Below are 15,585 nucleotides of genomic sequence, written 5' to 3'. Positions count from 1 at the left end.
CACTGGCTCCTGTTTTGACTCGCACTCACGCACACATACACACGCACACATACACACGCACACATACACACACATATGCACACACATATGCACACATACACGTACGCACACATACAGATGCAGCGAATCCAAGGCGAGGAGGACCAGAGTCCCCAGCCGAAAATCCACGTAACATTGCCATCAGCGTTCAACGTACAATTGCAGCCAATCGCCAGTCCAAGTGTGACGGACACGCACAAGCCACCTACGCTGCTTCAAAGCACCGCATCACCCACAACACTGCCACCAGTGCAGCCTGCTTCGGATGCATTGACTCGCCTACCCACCCAACCGGTACAGCACCGAATACACCAGCCACGCCAGCAAATTCGGCGAACGGAATCCCTGTCATCGGAGGCGCCGTCCCGCCCTTCTTCATCCGCGCACTCCTCGGCCACTGCAAGTGCCAAGCACACGCCCCCACACCCGTCATCACCCTTGTCGCCAGATGCACCCGTCATCACCTCAGCCACGGCCATAGCCGCGGCGACTTCAGCGGCACCAGCCCAAACGACAGCCACAAGTGCGCGTTCAGTCTTGATGGCGCGACATACAACAACGAACACCGCATCACACACAATGTCGCACGCAGCACGGAACGTTTGTGTCGACGGTGGGACGGAACCAGCCACGATGCCCGTGTCTGCAGTGCCGGTGACCACCGCGCAGAGCAACGCTGGTTCGCAGCTAGCCAGCAAGGCAATGACGAAGCAGGCTGCATCTGCATCGGCAGCGGTGCGCAAGAAGAGCAGCAGCAAGCGGAGCACGCACGAGGCCATCGACCTGGAGGCAGCCAGCATCCTCTTCAGCCTCTCGCGTACGGCATCCACGACCTCGCCCACGTCGCCCGAGGTCAAGACGGAAGCTTCTGACGTCTCACACGTGCCCGTGCCCACTGCAACCAGTGCCCACCAACACCAACATCAGCACCAATACACGCACCAGCACCAGCAGCACTGTCCGTTGCACCGACTTCACGCGCCAGGCAGTGACTCCGATGCACATTGCGCCAAGCGAGCAAGGGTTGGCGGCAAGACAACATCAGCTGCGCCGCGGCAGCCATCGTGTGCGTGTTTTGATGTTGCTTATGAACACAGCCGCTGCCGTGGGCCCACCAGTACATCCAATGGCACCAGCCATGGTGGCACCACAGGTGACCACGATTCCGGTGGCGACGATGTGATTGGTGATCGTGATTGTGACGCTCCTGGTGTTGACGACGACGACGACGATGATGACGACGACGACGACGACGACGACGATGACAGCAGTGTATTCCTTAGTTCCGGCAGCTGTGCCAGGCACCACCCAGCAGCAACAGCAGCAGCGCCCGGTGTGCACCACCGCCACCACACTTATGCGGGCGGCGAGCACAAGCATGCAGCGGCAGCGGGAGTGGCCACGGGAGGTGTGACATCACCGTTGCCACCCCCAGCGTCGTCGTCAGCACCAGCAGCAACGTGTGCGCCACGTAAGCTGCGTCGCGGGCTGTCATGGACGGCCGGTGGTAGCGCCACTGCCAGCACCAGTGCTAACACCACTGCCAACTTCAACACCAGCACGAGCCAGGACGCAGGGAGCGCCATTGCCCGCATTGCGCTGCCGCTGTGCCTGCAGTTTGACAACAGCGGTGCGGCATCCATGGTGGGCAGCGATGACGACGATGGCGCTTCCCAGCAGCGATCTTCCCGCGTGAACCGCCTGCTGACTGAGTTTAGCGCGTGCATGTGGGACTTCTTTGAGCGGAACGACCTCACGTCCGGCACAGGCCTCGCCCTGCTGAACCGAGATGAGGTGGTGGGGGCCATCTTCCCGCTCGCGGCCTTAACGCAACAACAACAGCAACAGCAGCAGCAGCAACAACAACAACAACAACAACAACAACAACAACAACAACAACAACAACAACAACAACAACAACAACAACAACAACAACAACAACAACAACAACAACAACAACAACAACAACAACAACAACATATCAAGCAAGAGGAAGGCGTGCACGCTTGTTCCACCGTGTGCTCCCCTGGCGTTCATGGTCAAGCAGGGGCGCAGGCACTTGTACGTGGCACATGTTATCCCTCATCACACCACAGTGCGTCACTCATGCACGCATCAGGTCCAGCGACTGATTGTGCCGGCGACGGTGGTGCTTCAGCTTCAAGCCGCACGGCAACACCAGGCCAGGCAGCGCGTGCCGTGTGTGCTGATGCAAGCGCCAGTGGAGCTGTGACTATGGTTGCCAGTGCAGGCAACACCAACACTTGCACCGCCACCACGCCCACCACCAGCAGCAGCAGCGGCACTGCTCACCAGCCCAAGCAAGAGGACAGCGCTCACAGCTGCGGCACCCAAGCCGTTGACCACATCGACGACGACGGCGTGAACGCCGACACGCAGGCGAAGCAGCTGCAGTATTTTCAGGAGAACCAGCTTTATGCCATGTCGCGCTCGCAGTTCCGCACGTTTCTGCGGCAGTTTGACGGCGGGGTGCAGGAGGAGCTGAAGAAGATGCGACGGCGTGCCGGGCACCGCATGGCCAAGCGCCGGCAGCGTGCGCGGCAGCGGCGCAAGGAGAGCAACAGTGAGGCCCGGCAACAGGCGGCAGTGCTGCGTGGGCATCTCAAGGCCGTCATCAAGCACCTTGAGACTGTGCTTGTGGCCAGCCTTGTTGCTTCCGATGCGTAGCCACCACGCATGCCTTCCGCCCTGCTTTGTGCTTGTGCTGCGTCGTGGTCTTGGTTCTAGGGTTTGTGGTCTTGGTTCTAGGGTTTGTTCTGTGCTGTGTTGTGTTGTCCTCAATGCTCACTTTCTCCTTTGCCCTCTTTGATCTGTTATGCTTTGTTCAAGCTAGAGCGCCGTGTACCTTTTCCCTACCTGCTGGCCCATTTACTCTGTCTGACAATGAAGACTTGTCGATTCATCAGTGTTGCGAGGCATGTTTGTCTGCAATCTGCAGGTGTACAGTTTGTGGTGTTCTGTGCGGTGTGAATTTTCTTTGAGCAAAATAAGGGTGGTGATTGTGGCATTAATGACAACGGCACCCGGTGGCTTACAGGCGGTTGAACAGCAGAGAGGCGACCGACAGGGGAAGCGACAGCCGTGATGCTGCTGGTGTTGACCACCGCCGCCATCGTGATGGCAGCCTGCGTGGCCACAGCTGCGCCCGTTGATGTTGCAACGCAAGGTACGCGGCCTCCACTGGTGGCTGGGAGGGAGAACCGACTGCGCAGCACGTTGTGACGCACCACTGTGCGCGGTTGTGCGCCTGCGCATGTGTCTGCACACACACACAGGTCGTTTGCTTGGCGCAAGCAGACACAGCTGCGCTCACTGTGAATGCGATGTATCGAGCGCCTCACTGGTTGCACGGCATGCAAACACACCCTCTGTTCTCTGTTCTCGTTGTTGAGGGGTGAGGGCGCGGGGGTCGTGGTCTTAGATGGAAGTTCGTACACGCTTGTGCTGATGCCACAATACCCATGTGAAGTTTGTGAAGTTTATGCACGACCCCTTGTTCCTGTCCAATGTGCACGCTCACACACCTTCTTGTGCTTTCCATTCCCTTGTTACTCTTGCACTGATCGTCACAGCAGCCGCGGCCACAACTGCAAACGGTACGTGAGTTGCTGAATGTAAGCAGGTGTGCGGAGGAGGGGGCGCGGATGCGTGGATGCGTGGATGCGTGGATGCGTGGATGCATGCGTGGATGCGTGGAGGAGGGGGGTTGAACACACGCACATTCCTGTGACACAAGTGCACGCATGCGACGTTCGCATGGGTGCCGAGGCAGCCTCCCCCCCCCCCGAGGGCGCTTGTCTTCAATCAAATACTTGCTTCCAGTGCCACCATCACAACCAACCAGCTCTCACGCCATGGCTACTATGGTGCTTGCCGCCACACACACACACACATACGCACGACTCCCGCTGTGTTTGCTGGACGATTAGATGGCTATGTGGAGTTCTCCGATGTTTGCGAGGGACGGCTCTTCGTCGGGCAGTTTTCCTTCTCGAGTGCGCAGCTTGTTTGCTCAAGCCTCTCTTATGAGCTGGCCACCATCGAAGATGCCACACAGAATGCCGCAATCGCAAGCATTCTTGAGGCGACGGGAACCGCGTGGATCGGCGGCACAAGACAAGCGGGCGACAGCGACTTCCAGTGGGTGTCTGGACAGCCATTCCAGTATACCAACTATGCGACAGGAGAGCCAAACAGCGCTGCTGGTACGGCTGCTTGCCTGGCCATCAACCCAGACGGGACCTGGTTTGACACAGACTGTGCAAGTGAAATGGGGGTCGTGTGCACGCGTTGTGGCGTTGCAACCTCCAGCGCTTCCACCAGCAGCAGTTCCACCTTCACCCCAAGCACGGCCTCCTCATCGTCAACCTCGTCTTCATCAAGCACATCATCGACAAGCACACCAACGTTTGCCACGCACCAGGTCACGTCCACGTCCACAACAACAACCACGATGATGCCAACGACGACCACAACAACCACGATGATGCCAACAACGACCACAACAACCACGATGATGCCAACAACGACCACAACAACCACGATGATGCCAACAACAACCACAACAACCACGATGATGCCAACAACAACCACAACAACCACGATGATGCCAACAACAACCACAACAACCACCACCACTACCACTGCCACTACCACCACCACAGCAGCGACGACAACGACGAGAGAGACAACCGTCATTGATGTCCAACCTCCAACAACACCACCCATTGTGTGTGGTTCTTGCAATCCAGAAGTGCCAGGTTCGTGAGTGCTCCCGCCCTGCGTAGGCACATCAGTGCAACAATACCACCCATCTCGCTAGCCACTCACTCAACTCACGTTCTGCATTTTCTGGCAAGGCACCACACACGGCGAAACACCTAACTTTTCCGTCTCGCATGCCAATGCTCACCCGCACTCAACCCCTCTGCCATCTTTACACGCTCCAGGCTGGTTGCAGTTTGATGCAGACACATTCTTCCAGGCTTTTGTGCGCAGGCCCCAGCCGTTTGATGTGGCACAGGAGACATGCCGCGCCTACGGTGGCGAGCTCGCATCCATCCACTCTGCCAACGAGAACCTGTTTGCTGCGACATTCCTCGATTCCGACAATTCCGTGCAGTGGCTTGGTGGGGCTCGCTCTGCCGAAGACCCCACCGTGTTTGAGTGGATTGACGGCACGGCGTTTGATTTCCAGGCGTGGTATCCTGGCGAGCCAAACAACTACCGTGGCAATGAGGCTTGCCTGTCCCAGGGTCTGAAGCTGGTGCAGTCGAGTCAGTGGAACGACGCGCCATGCAGCCAGTCTCGCCCGTTCCTGTGCAAGTCCTCGACGCCACAACAGTTCCCCGCGCTCGTGCTTGAGTTTCCCACGCCAATCTCGGAGTCTGATGTCCCTGCGATTGAGCTCTTGCTCCAGAGCGCAGGCCTTCCCTCCAACAACCCAACAGGCAGTAGCATCACCGTGCAGCTCCTGAGCAGCCAGTTGGTTTACATCCAGCTGGCAGGCAACTTTGAGCAGTATGCCGGTGAGCTGGCCCTCAAGGCACTCAACGACCAGCTCATTTGGCAGGCGGGCATCCCAATTGCCTACGGTCAGTGCAGTGTTTTCATGGTCAGCGCGCCTGTGTGGCGTGTGTGTGCCCGCGTGGTGTGCGCGCGGTCCGTTCTCTTGCTGTTTTACATGTCACAGGCCTTACAGTCGCTCCTCTCATGGACATGTCTGCGTTCTATCGTGTGAATGTTCGATTTGGACTTGGTTCGATTGCATGCATTGCGTACACACATTGCAGTGCCCCTGACCTCTGTCCTTGACCAGATTCAGGCCACCACCACAACAACAACCACCACAACCACGACCACGACCACAACAACTACAACAACCACGACCACAACAACCACAACAACCACGACCACAACAACCACAACAACCACAACAACAACCACGACCACAACCACGACTACCACGACCACGACTACAACAACAACAACGACAACAATGACAACCACGACGACCACGTGGCCCTCGCTTGTGGTGTCCACGTCCACCACGGTCCAGGACCAGTGCGGCGAGTACGAGCTTGCATATGCGACGGACCAGCCAAACTCCCAGCAGCTGCAGTGGAGGAACGCGTTTTACCCACCGGCGTTTGCCCGTGAACCCCTCACTGCAATCCCAGAGGAAACGACGCTGGCCGCATTTGAGGTACACGAGACAGTCGCGTACCCGTGTTGGCTGCGTCTCGGTGGTGTTGGCGCATTGGTGCGAACAAACCTTGTTCTTTGCGGGGGTACACCCAATCCGTTTATGCGACTGTGATGTTCATCTGCTCATACACCGGTACAACACTCGTTTGCGTCTGACCGTCTCCCTCCACAGGCCGAATGCAGATGCGCGTGCGAGGAGGTTGCGGATTGCGTTGCCCTCTACGTCGCTGTTGGCACCACCCAGTATGCGTGCACGTTCCTGGCCACGACTGGTGTGTACTTGGGCGCGTCTGTGCTTTCATTTGGGATACGCACAATGTGTGGAACGGTGGTGTTGTTGACATCACCCCAGTTGGGTGATAATGCTGTGCCAACGGCGTGCATGCACCAAAGTCTCATTGATTGAGCTTCTTGACCTCTTTGCCTGCCCTCCACTTCTCATCGACAGGCGGTGCTCAGCACACGACCAACGAAGGCCGCAGCTACATGAAGATCTACGGCATGACTGAATTCGTGAGTGCTTGGCGTTCACCGTGCCTTGTTCGTCGCGGTGCCCAGACATGACTCCACACCGTTCCCTTTGCACCCTTTGCCATTTCAGAGCACGGGACTGTTGAGGAGTGTTACAGGTTGTTCTCACGCATGTCTATGTCTCGCGTGTCCACTTGTGCCCATGCATCACACACTGTGGATCCTTTGATTGATTTGAATCCACGTCGACCTGCAACATCAGCCCGCCATCCCTGATGCGCTTCAGGCCTGCCTGACGTGAGTGATGCGGAGTGTGTGCAATGCTTACCCGTTACATCCATCACAACGGTGTAGCTAGTGTGCAAGTTGTTAGCATCGCACGCACTTTTGCTTTGCCTGCACACACCCACCCCTCTTGCGCCTGCACTTCCTTTCTGCACACGCAAACACACACACACACGCACACACACACACACACACACACACACACACACACATACACACACATTCTACACACGCACCCACATGCATACCCATTTGTCCGCCCTGACTTACTTTCACGTGGAACGCGCTCATGTTCATTGTGTTTGCTTAGGACAACATCGTCCACGAGCACAGCGACACCGCTTGCGGGCGACTACCTGTCGCTGTTCCGTGGCCGCTTTGTGTTTGATGGTTTCCGTTTCGCCAATGCCTTCTCCGACACCAACACCATCCGCCGCATGTACTTTGACATTGAGGCCAGCCAGGACCTCGTCCTCTCTCGCTGCTCTACATCCTGCTGGACCACGCCAGAGTGAGTCAGTCATACTTGCATATCCATGCTTCATGTTTTCAGGATTATGTCTGCAGGACTGTGATGCGTGGCAATGCTTCTTCTGACCAACTTGTTGTTGTTATTGCTGCTGGTGGCATTAACTGTGCGTATCTTCAGGTGCACTGGCTTCTATGCCCATTTTGAGGACACGCGTGTGTTCTGCAACCTGCTGGATGCGCCCCGCGGCAAGGCCAAGGCTGGCCAACCCAGGTGCGCGCGTTAAGCTTGTAACCTGCAATGCTGCGGGTGGACGTGTGTTAACGGTTTTGTGATGTGTGTGTGTTTGAAAGTATGTGCATATCATTCACCACGCCCACACCACTTGTGGATGTGTGCTCGCCGTTGTCTGTTTGTCTCACTTCCTGGCTGAGTAACCTCATGCACGCACCTCTTGCATTGTATTGTGTTTGGACATGCAGTGCATCGTTCATCTTGCCAAGGTCGCTTCGCTTGGCGCCACGCACCACATTGTAAGAGGCACTCCCATGGCATACACACACACACACACACACGCACAAATCCCATTCGTCCATGCACGTACCGGCGCATACGGTGATTATGGCACATTGGCGTGGCGCATGGTGCTCGATCTCACGCGTAATGGTCATCTCGCTGCTTTCGTTGCCTGCAACGCTTGATTACAGGAGTCCAATCGATGACACAACCACGACCACCACGACCACACCAACCACAACTACAACTACAACGACCACAACCACCACCACCACTACAACGGCGACGACGACGACGACCACCACCACAACAACAACAACAACTACTACCACCACAACGACAACCACCACGACAACCACGGGTACTGTGGGGCCATGCCAGCTGCAGACGGTGTTGACCTGCTATTACCGCGACAGCGGATCGTGCTCCAATGACGGTCAGTGCGTGATTGATGCTGATACGGCGTTCTGCATTCCAAACCCGAGGGTTTGCACAGTGGTGCTCGACCCAACGACGCCAATGGCAGCAACCACAACCACAGCAGCCACGACCACAACGACCACAACTTCGACCACAACCACAACGACCACCACGACCACCACAACGACAACGACCACCACGACCACCACAACGACGACAACGACCACAACAACCACAACAACCACAACCACCACAACCACCACAACCACCACAACCACCACAACCACCACAACCACCACAACCACCTCCCTTTCTTCTACATCCACCTCATCTTCGACATCAACGAGCACCATCCCCTTGACAACCTCCACGACATTGCCAGGTAGCACGAACGTGACACCAAGCCAGGTGCCACGGACTCGGTCCATCCCGCTGTGCTCGCTGGAGGAGTCCCTCACGTGCTACTACCGGGACGCGGCGTGCGAGGTGGACAACGCTTGCGTCCTTGACGCCACGTCCGGATTCTGCATTCCCCATCCAGACACATGCACGCTCGAGCTGCAGGCCCAGCGTCCTGTTGCACCTTCCACCACTGTCGGCGACACCGAGTAGCGGAGGCGCACATAGCTTCACGCGGTTCGGCTTGCAGACAGCACTGCAGCTTCCACAACAACCAATTATGACGCCAATGACCAACACCCTCTGACCGAGCACCAACCTCTCACTACCACCTCCTTTCGCAAGGAGTCCCATTGCCGCAATCGAAAAGTTCACATCACAGCACAGCCCTCCATACAACCCAAAGTTTCAAATCCCCAAGCCCCTCCTTCGCCCCATTCCAGTTCCTTTCTTTGTACATACGAAGGAGGCGCCTCGCATCCAACCAGTTGCGTGCTCTTGTCTGATTCGTTTGATGCTTCAATGATTGAGGCGGTTGCCTTGTAACATTATTAACCTCTCGTGTGTTCAGTGATATGAGACGTGACATGTTTGGCGATGATCGTGTGCTGTGCTGTGACGTGACGTGGCAACACGAATGATGTGCGGGATACGCAGGCGTTGCTGTTTCCGTGTTGACGACTGAATGAATGTTGTGGTCATCGTGCATGCAGAGCTGCTGTATGCCTCTTCACGTGTTCAAGTATGTACGCGCGCGCGCGGTGTGTGTGTGTGTGTGTGTGTGTGTGTGTGTGTGTGTGTGTGTGTGTGTGGTGAAGGTCGTCAGCAATTGACATTTAAGTAAAAAGACTTGTCACTTCTGTTGTGTATTGGGTGCAGTGCAAGCTGAGAACATGAACTGCACTGCCTCAGAAAGAAACCAACGGAAGAGACCGACCGACACACATGTACACACATCATGCTTAAGCAAGCACAACAACAGGGGCACGAACCACACATACACACACACACTCTCGCCACCACCCACAACCACACAGAACATTGGAACGCAATAACAGTGCACAGCCAGTCATACACACAGGGTCAGGCGCGCACACAGGGATGAACGTTCACAGGAACACACGCAGCCCAAACCCAGCAGATCCCACACACGTCACAACCCAACAACACAAGCATTGTCTTCCCTCCCCGGTCATTTCGAGGTCACATCTCTAGAAGATCTGTCGCAGGGTGGAAAAAACGCTGCGAAACAACAAAGCACAACAAGCAAGCAGTGATGTGTGAGCAAAACGTGGCAGAGGAAGTGCGCACAAGCAAGGTCACCACCACGTCACATGTAAGACAAGGCGCTGATACCGATGCTGACACCACAACAAACGAAGAACATAGGGCAGCATGACGACGACAACAGCAACGACAACAGCAGCAGCAGCAGCAACAACAAAAACACAACAGACAAAAAGGAGGGCGAGCGACTTACTCCTTGATGGACTTTGCCTTCTTGCGGCTGGACTTGTCACCGCCAAGCGACTCAAACATCTGGTCGATGATGGAGACGGCGAGGAGGATACCGGTGCCGGAGCCAATGGCGCCGAGGAAGTCGGCAAACACGGAGAGGGCGCCAATGCAGAGGCCACCGAAAGCGGCAGCGGTGGTGATGTGCCACCTGAGGCGCTCCTTGGTCTTCTCGGGACGCCAGCCCTGGACGTGGAAGCCCTGCTTGGTGAGGCGGTCGGCAACGTCGCCGGTGGACGCACCAGAGACCTCAATCCACAGGCGGGAGAAGAGGGCGCACGTGCCAAGCATGAAGACAATGTAGAGGAAGGTGTGCAGCGGGTCTGCGGTGAGCTGCTCAAAGGAGGTCGGTGGGGAGAGGTAGTAGCAGAAGCCGCCCACGGGGACGGACTGGCCGCGGGAGTACTCGTTCACCTGCCACGAGCCGAGCAGGCGCACAATGAAGTTGTTGCTGAACTTGGAGTGCAGCATCTGGGAGAGGAAGAAGAGGTTGGAGACGAGGGCGCTCTGGAGGATGATGGGGATGTTCGAGGTGTAGAAGAGCTTGATGGGGTACTCCTGCGTGGCGCCGGTCTTGTGCTTCAGGTTGACAATGACCTTGAAGCCTTGGAAGTAGATGACGACGCAGAAGACGAGGACGGTGGCAAGGAGGTTGGAGAGGTTGGGCAGGTGGCTGCGGTAGAAGGCCTGGCGAAGGGCGCGCACCTTGTCGGAGCGGGTGGCAAGGAGGTGGAAGAGCGCAATGATGGCGCCCTCAAACTCGGTGCCGTTGCCGGCGTTGATGGTGGTGGGGCTGAGCGCCTTCCAGATGATCGTCTCGCAAATGTTGGTGGCGATGAAGAGGGAGATGCCAGAGGCAACGCCGTAACCCTTCTGCAGGAGCTCGTCAAGCAGCAGCACAATGATACCGGCGACGACCAGCTGGATGACAATGAGCAGGCACACGCCCGCGCCGAGGCTTGAGGGCTCGCCGTACATGCCGGAGAGGACGTACACCACCGCCTGACCCACGGTCATGATGATGCCAAAGAGCTTCTGCGCGCCGTTGAAGACCTCCTGGTCGTCCGGGTTGTTGTGGTTGACGTCAATCAGCTTGGCGCCGGCGAGGAGCTGCATGATCATGCTCGACGTCACAATGGGCGAAATACCGAGCTCCATCAGAGTACCTGACAACGTGTCAATATAAAATTGCAGGTTCGTGGCGTGGGTAAGTGTGTGTGTGTGTGTGTGTGTGTGTGTGTGTGTGTGTGTGTGTGTGTGTGTGTGTGTGTGTGTGAGAAAGGGCGGGGGGGGGGGGAGGAACGAGAGGAGAGTAGAGGAGGGGATGTGTGAGAAGCGAGTAGAGCCAAACAAGCACAACGGAGCAAGTTATGCATGCAAACACACACACACACACACGGCCAAAGCGCCACGACAGCTGGGGGACATTGGCACGGAAAGAGTGTCGTAGCTCTGAGACTGTTTTGCACACGAGTGTGTGAGAGCGCACACTGCATTGAAAACACCATGTACGGGTGAGCGAACCTCGGTTGGACGCGAGGATGACACGCATCCAGTACAAAGGATCAGCGCTGCTGGAGGACATGATGCCAAAGAGGGGGATCTACGGGGGGGGGGAGGGTGTGTGAGTGAGTGAGTGTGTAAGCGAGGCAGTGGTTCCAAGCGTCAAATGCACGTTGCAGCGGAAGCAGCAACGAAAACAGTGACGCTAGCAGCAGCAACAACAACAACAACAACAGCATCAACAGCAGCAACAACAACAACAACAACAACAACAACAACAACAAGCATGTACATACACACACACGCACACGCACGACAGGCCTTGATCAGCATGCAAGCAAGAACAGAGGAGCGTGCAAGCATGTCAGTGCAGTCTGTACCTGGCAGCAGACGAGGAAGATGAAGAGGGTGACGGCGGTCCAGAGAAGCTTGTCCTTGGGCTGGATCTCCTTTGTGGGCTTCTGCACCTCTGGCACAAAGGCCAGCAGGGGCTTGATCACATCCAAGAAACGGGCTGCATGCAGCGAAAAAGGGGAAAGGCAAGCAGTTGCCAGCACAAGAACGGTGAGGGATGTGCATCGTGGCAGCATACACATGTCGATGGCGGCGTTCATGTGTGTACGAGCGTCATGTGTGTGTGCGTGTGTGCGTGCGTGTGTGCGTGCGTGCGTGCGTGCGTGTGCTTCATCGGTGCATGGGTGGGCGATCCTGCACTTTGTGTGTACACACACACACACACCCACACCCACGCAAAGACTCACACAAACACAGACACACACAGACACACAAAATAAACAGAGGGGCTGCTGACATATTCACACAAGGAAACGCACACACACATTCACACACGGGCTTGTTGACACTGTTCAAGACACGCTCATTGTTGTGCTTGTCCCTCCTTCCATCCGCACACATCTTCATTGCATCTTCATTGCATCTCCATCGCATCTCCATCGCATCTCCATCGCGCCATCAGCGTCATCGACAACACGCAGTGCTACGTACTCATGGCGGCAACGATAGGGGGGTGGTGGTTGGTCAGAGACAGAGTGAGTGGCAGTGGTGGAGGGAAGCGAGAAACAAAGCGGTTGACGGAATGTTCAGCTTTCGGGCTGTAGAAACTTGGCGCGTGATATACACAAACACGCGAAATGCGGGTTGCCACCGTGGCAGGAGGACGAATGGTCATAACATCCACAGAACTTCGTGTGGGAAAATGGTGCAGTGGCCAGCTCCTGCCTTTTTTTGTCTGTCGTGTGTCGCATGACCTGTTGTGTGGTGTGGTGTGGTGTGTGTGTGTGTGTGTGTGTGTGTGTGTGTGTGTGTGTGTGTGTGTGTGTGTGTGTGTGTGTGTGTGTGTGTGTGAGCCTTTGGTGCAGCAGTGGCACACTTGGCTTGCTTGCTAACTCGTTTTTGTTCGTGGTTGTACTTTGTGCTTTCGAAAAAGACATCAAACTCACACACACACACACACACACACACACACACACACACGTGCACGCACTACGCACCCATATTCAACAATCAGCAATCAAACAACGACCCAACAAAGTGACATGATGTATCAATCACTGCTTTCACCATCATCGTCCTCCTCCTTGTCCTCTTCATCAGCATTGCTGCGCTGCTTGGCTTCTTCCTTCCCCTGTTCCTTGCGCTCGTCGTCGTCCTCCTCCTTGTCCTTCTTGTGCTCCTTCTGCGCATCGGTGGTGCCCTTATCCTCACCCTTCTTCGTGCTTGGCGCCGTTGCTGCCGCTGCGTGCGCTGCCTTGATCTTCTGCAGCCTTGCCTCCACGGCATCCATGTGCTTCCTGCGCTTTGCCGCCAGCTCCTCGTCATCTGTAGCGGCGTCATCAGTCGTCTCAGAGTCCCACTCATCTCTGCAACAAAAACGAAATGGGTGAGCAGGTGGTGGTGAGGTTGTGAGGTGGTGAGGTGGATGGTGATCGAAAAGCAGACTGGCAAATCAAACTCATCCAGGCAGAGCAAGCGACTGATCAAGCCCACCCACTCATAAGCACGCGCACAGTGCACATTTCAGGCACCGTTACACAAACATGCGCACATGCACAGATGCACACGCACAGACACACAGATACACCCACACACCCACAGCCACATACACCCACACACAACCACACCCATACACCAACACGCACTTGAGTGCAACGCCGCGGCGTGCCGAGGCTGTGCGGCGTGCGGCGTTGCCTGCGGCGGGCTTGTGTGGAGTGTCACCTTTTGTGGCCACATTCTTCTTGCCGCTGCCCCCGACGTTGGGCGGGTACATCTCATCCACTGTCTTCTTGGTAATCGCTGCGAAGGTGCGGGTTCGGGTGCGGTGATGTGGTGTGTGGAAAAGGGATGATGAGGTGTGGGAAAAAGGGAGGGGGGCGTTGGAGCACAGGGGACAAGCAGTACCTTCATTCACAAGTCACAGAACAAAACAACAACAACAACAACAACAAAAAAAAAACAAAAAACAAAAAAAAAAACAAGACACACAGACACATACAGACACAGACACAGAAACACACAGAAACACACAGAGACAGAGACAGACATACACGAGCAGACACAGACAAACATGCACACATCCCTTTAAGCAAGCAATGCTTCCCATCCCCCCTGCCTTGGTTAAGCGGGATCACCTGTGCCGACGGCTGCGCTGACAGACATGGCCTGCTCCTGCAGCTCAATGGCAAGGGAGTGGCGGTCAAACGTGTGTTTGGGCGGCGCAATGTCGCGCTCAAGCTTGGCCCGGCGGCGGCGCGCTGCCTCCTCCTTTCGCTCCTCGCTCTGCGCCAGCCACTCGTTCACCCTACATGTGTGTGTGTGTGCGTGTGTGCATGTGTGTGCATGTGTGAGTAAGTGTGAATGCGTTGTGATGTGAGGTGCACGTGTGAGTGGAAGCAAACATGCAACCGTGAAACGTGGATGAAGGCATGAATGAGCTTGTGTGAATGTGGGATGGCATATTCAGCACACATGTTGCACAGTCAACGAAAAAGTTGTCAGGGCGCGTCTTCCGCTTACGCCTTCTCGTCGTGAACGTGGCGAAGGCGACGTCCAGACAAGTCACGGCACGCCTACGGCCAGGGTACACAAGCGAGCGAGCGAAATTTGTGTGTGTGCGCGCGCGCGTGTGTGTGCGTGGACATGCGTGCGTGTGCGTGTGCGTTTGCTTGATAAGATTTCCCGCGACAAAAAAGGGGTGTACACATCAAGTGAAAGTGTGGCATGCCTTGCACGCAACACACACACACACACACACATTCAACACAAACACACACATTCAAACACAAACATTCATCACCCACCCACCCACCCACCACACAGACGAGAGCAAAGGCATGCAGATATGCACACAGTGGACACACCTCAATGTTGTCTGTTTCGGCGTTTGAGCGTCGGTTTCCGAGCGCACGCAACAGCGATCCAAAACCTGAGCCAAAGTGATAAGCAGCGGCAATGAGGACAGATGCGCAGAATGCAATGCACAGAAACACAGCAAAGCACAGCGTCATGAACAGCAACATGCACAAGGCAATTGCGGACTCATCAAGCGCTCATATACACCCCGCAATCACGTACAAAGACGTGACAACATGCAAACGCAACAACGACGTACACAAAAGCACACAAACACAATACAACGACGTACACACACACACACAACAACAACAACAACAACAACAACAACAACAACAACAACAACAACAACAACAACAACAACGACGACG

General features: G+C 55.9%; 4 protein-coding genes across 4 annotated transcripts; 2 read left to right on the top strand and 2 right to left on the bottom strand.

The window, feature by feature from the left end:
• Positions 1-672: 672 nt before the first annotated feature.
• PTSG_03556 (uncharacterized protein) lies at positions 673-2,727 on the top strand (the record flags this gene model as incomplete). Its single annotated transcript, XM_004995230.1, has 5 exons — positions 673-921; positions 1,137-1,192; positions 1,599-1,836; positions 2,159-2,238; positions 2,331-2,727. 5 exons carry the CDS (start codon positions 673-675, stop codon positions 2,725-2,727), a joined length of 1,020 nt encoding a protein of 339 aa, XP_004995287.1.
• A 350-nt stretch (positions 2,728-3,077) lies between these two features.
• Positions 3,078-9,040, top strand: PTSG_03555 (lung surfactant protein A; the record flags this gene model as incomplete). Its single annotated transcript, XM_004995229.1, has 12 exons — positions 3,078-3,226; positions 3,636-3,656; positions 3,990-4,820; positions 5,010-5,654; positions 5,853-6,265; positions 6,440-6,539; positions 6,716-6,780; positions 7,001-7,035; positions 7,334-7,534; positions 7,673-7,765; positions 7,975-8,025; positions 8,200-9,040. Exons 1-12 carry the CDS (start codon positions 3,145-3,147, stop codon positions 9,038-9,040), a joined length of 3,378 nt encoding a protein of 1,125 aa, XP_004995286.1. The 5' UTR covers positions 3,078-3,144.
• A 637-nt stretch (positions 9,041-9,677) lies between these two features.
• Positions 9,678-13,012, bottom strand: PTSG_03554 (Sec61a1 protein). Its single transcript, XM_004995228.1, has 5 exons — positions 12,851-13,012; positions 12,226-12,359; positions 11,867-11,945; positions 10,308-11,508; positions 9,678-10,069 (listed from the first exon to the last, which is right to left on the bottom strand). The coding sequence occupies exons 1-5, from the start codon at positions 12,852-12,854 to the stop codon at positions 10,039-10,041; spliced, it is 1,449 nt and encodes a 482-aa protein (XP_004995285.1). The 5' UTR covers positions 12,855-13,012; the 3' UTR covers positions 9,678-10,038.
• A 397-nt stretch (positions 13,013-13,409) lies between these two features.
• On the bottom strand, positions 13,410-15,483 carry PTSG_03553 (uncharacterized protein; the record flags this gene model as incomplete). The annotated part of the gene is made up of 5 exons (XM_004995227.1): positions 15,223-15,483; positions 14,879-14,931; positions 14,494-14,663; positions 14,005-14,158; positions 13,410-13,725 (listed from the first exon to the last, which is right to left on the bottom strand). Exons 1-5 carry the CDS (start codon positions 15,379-15,381, stop codon positions 13,410-13,412), a joined length of 852 nt encoding a protein of 283 aa, XP_004995284.1. The 5' UTR covers positions 15,382-15,483.
• Positions 15,484-15,585: the final 102 nt, after the last annotated feature.

This window comes from Salpingoeca rosetta (assembly GCF_000188695.1).
Source record: "Salpingoeca rosetta unplaced genomic scaffold supercont1.8, whole genome shotgun sequence".
NCBI lineage: Eukaryota > Choanoflagellata > Craspedida > Salpingoecidae > Salpingoeca > Salpingoeca rosetta.
The sequence above is the reverse complement of the archived record's forward strand: the minus strand, read 5'-3'. Positions and strand labels throughout refer to the sequence as shown.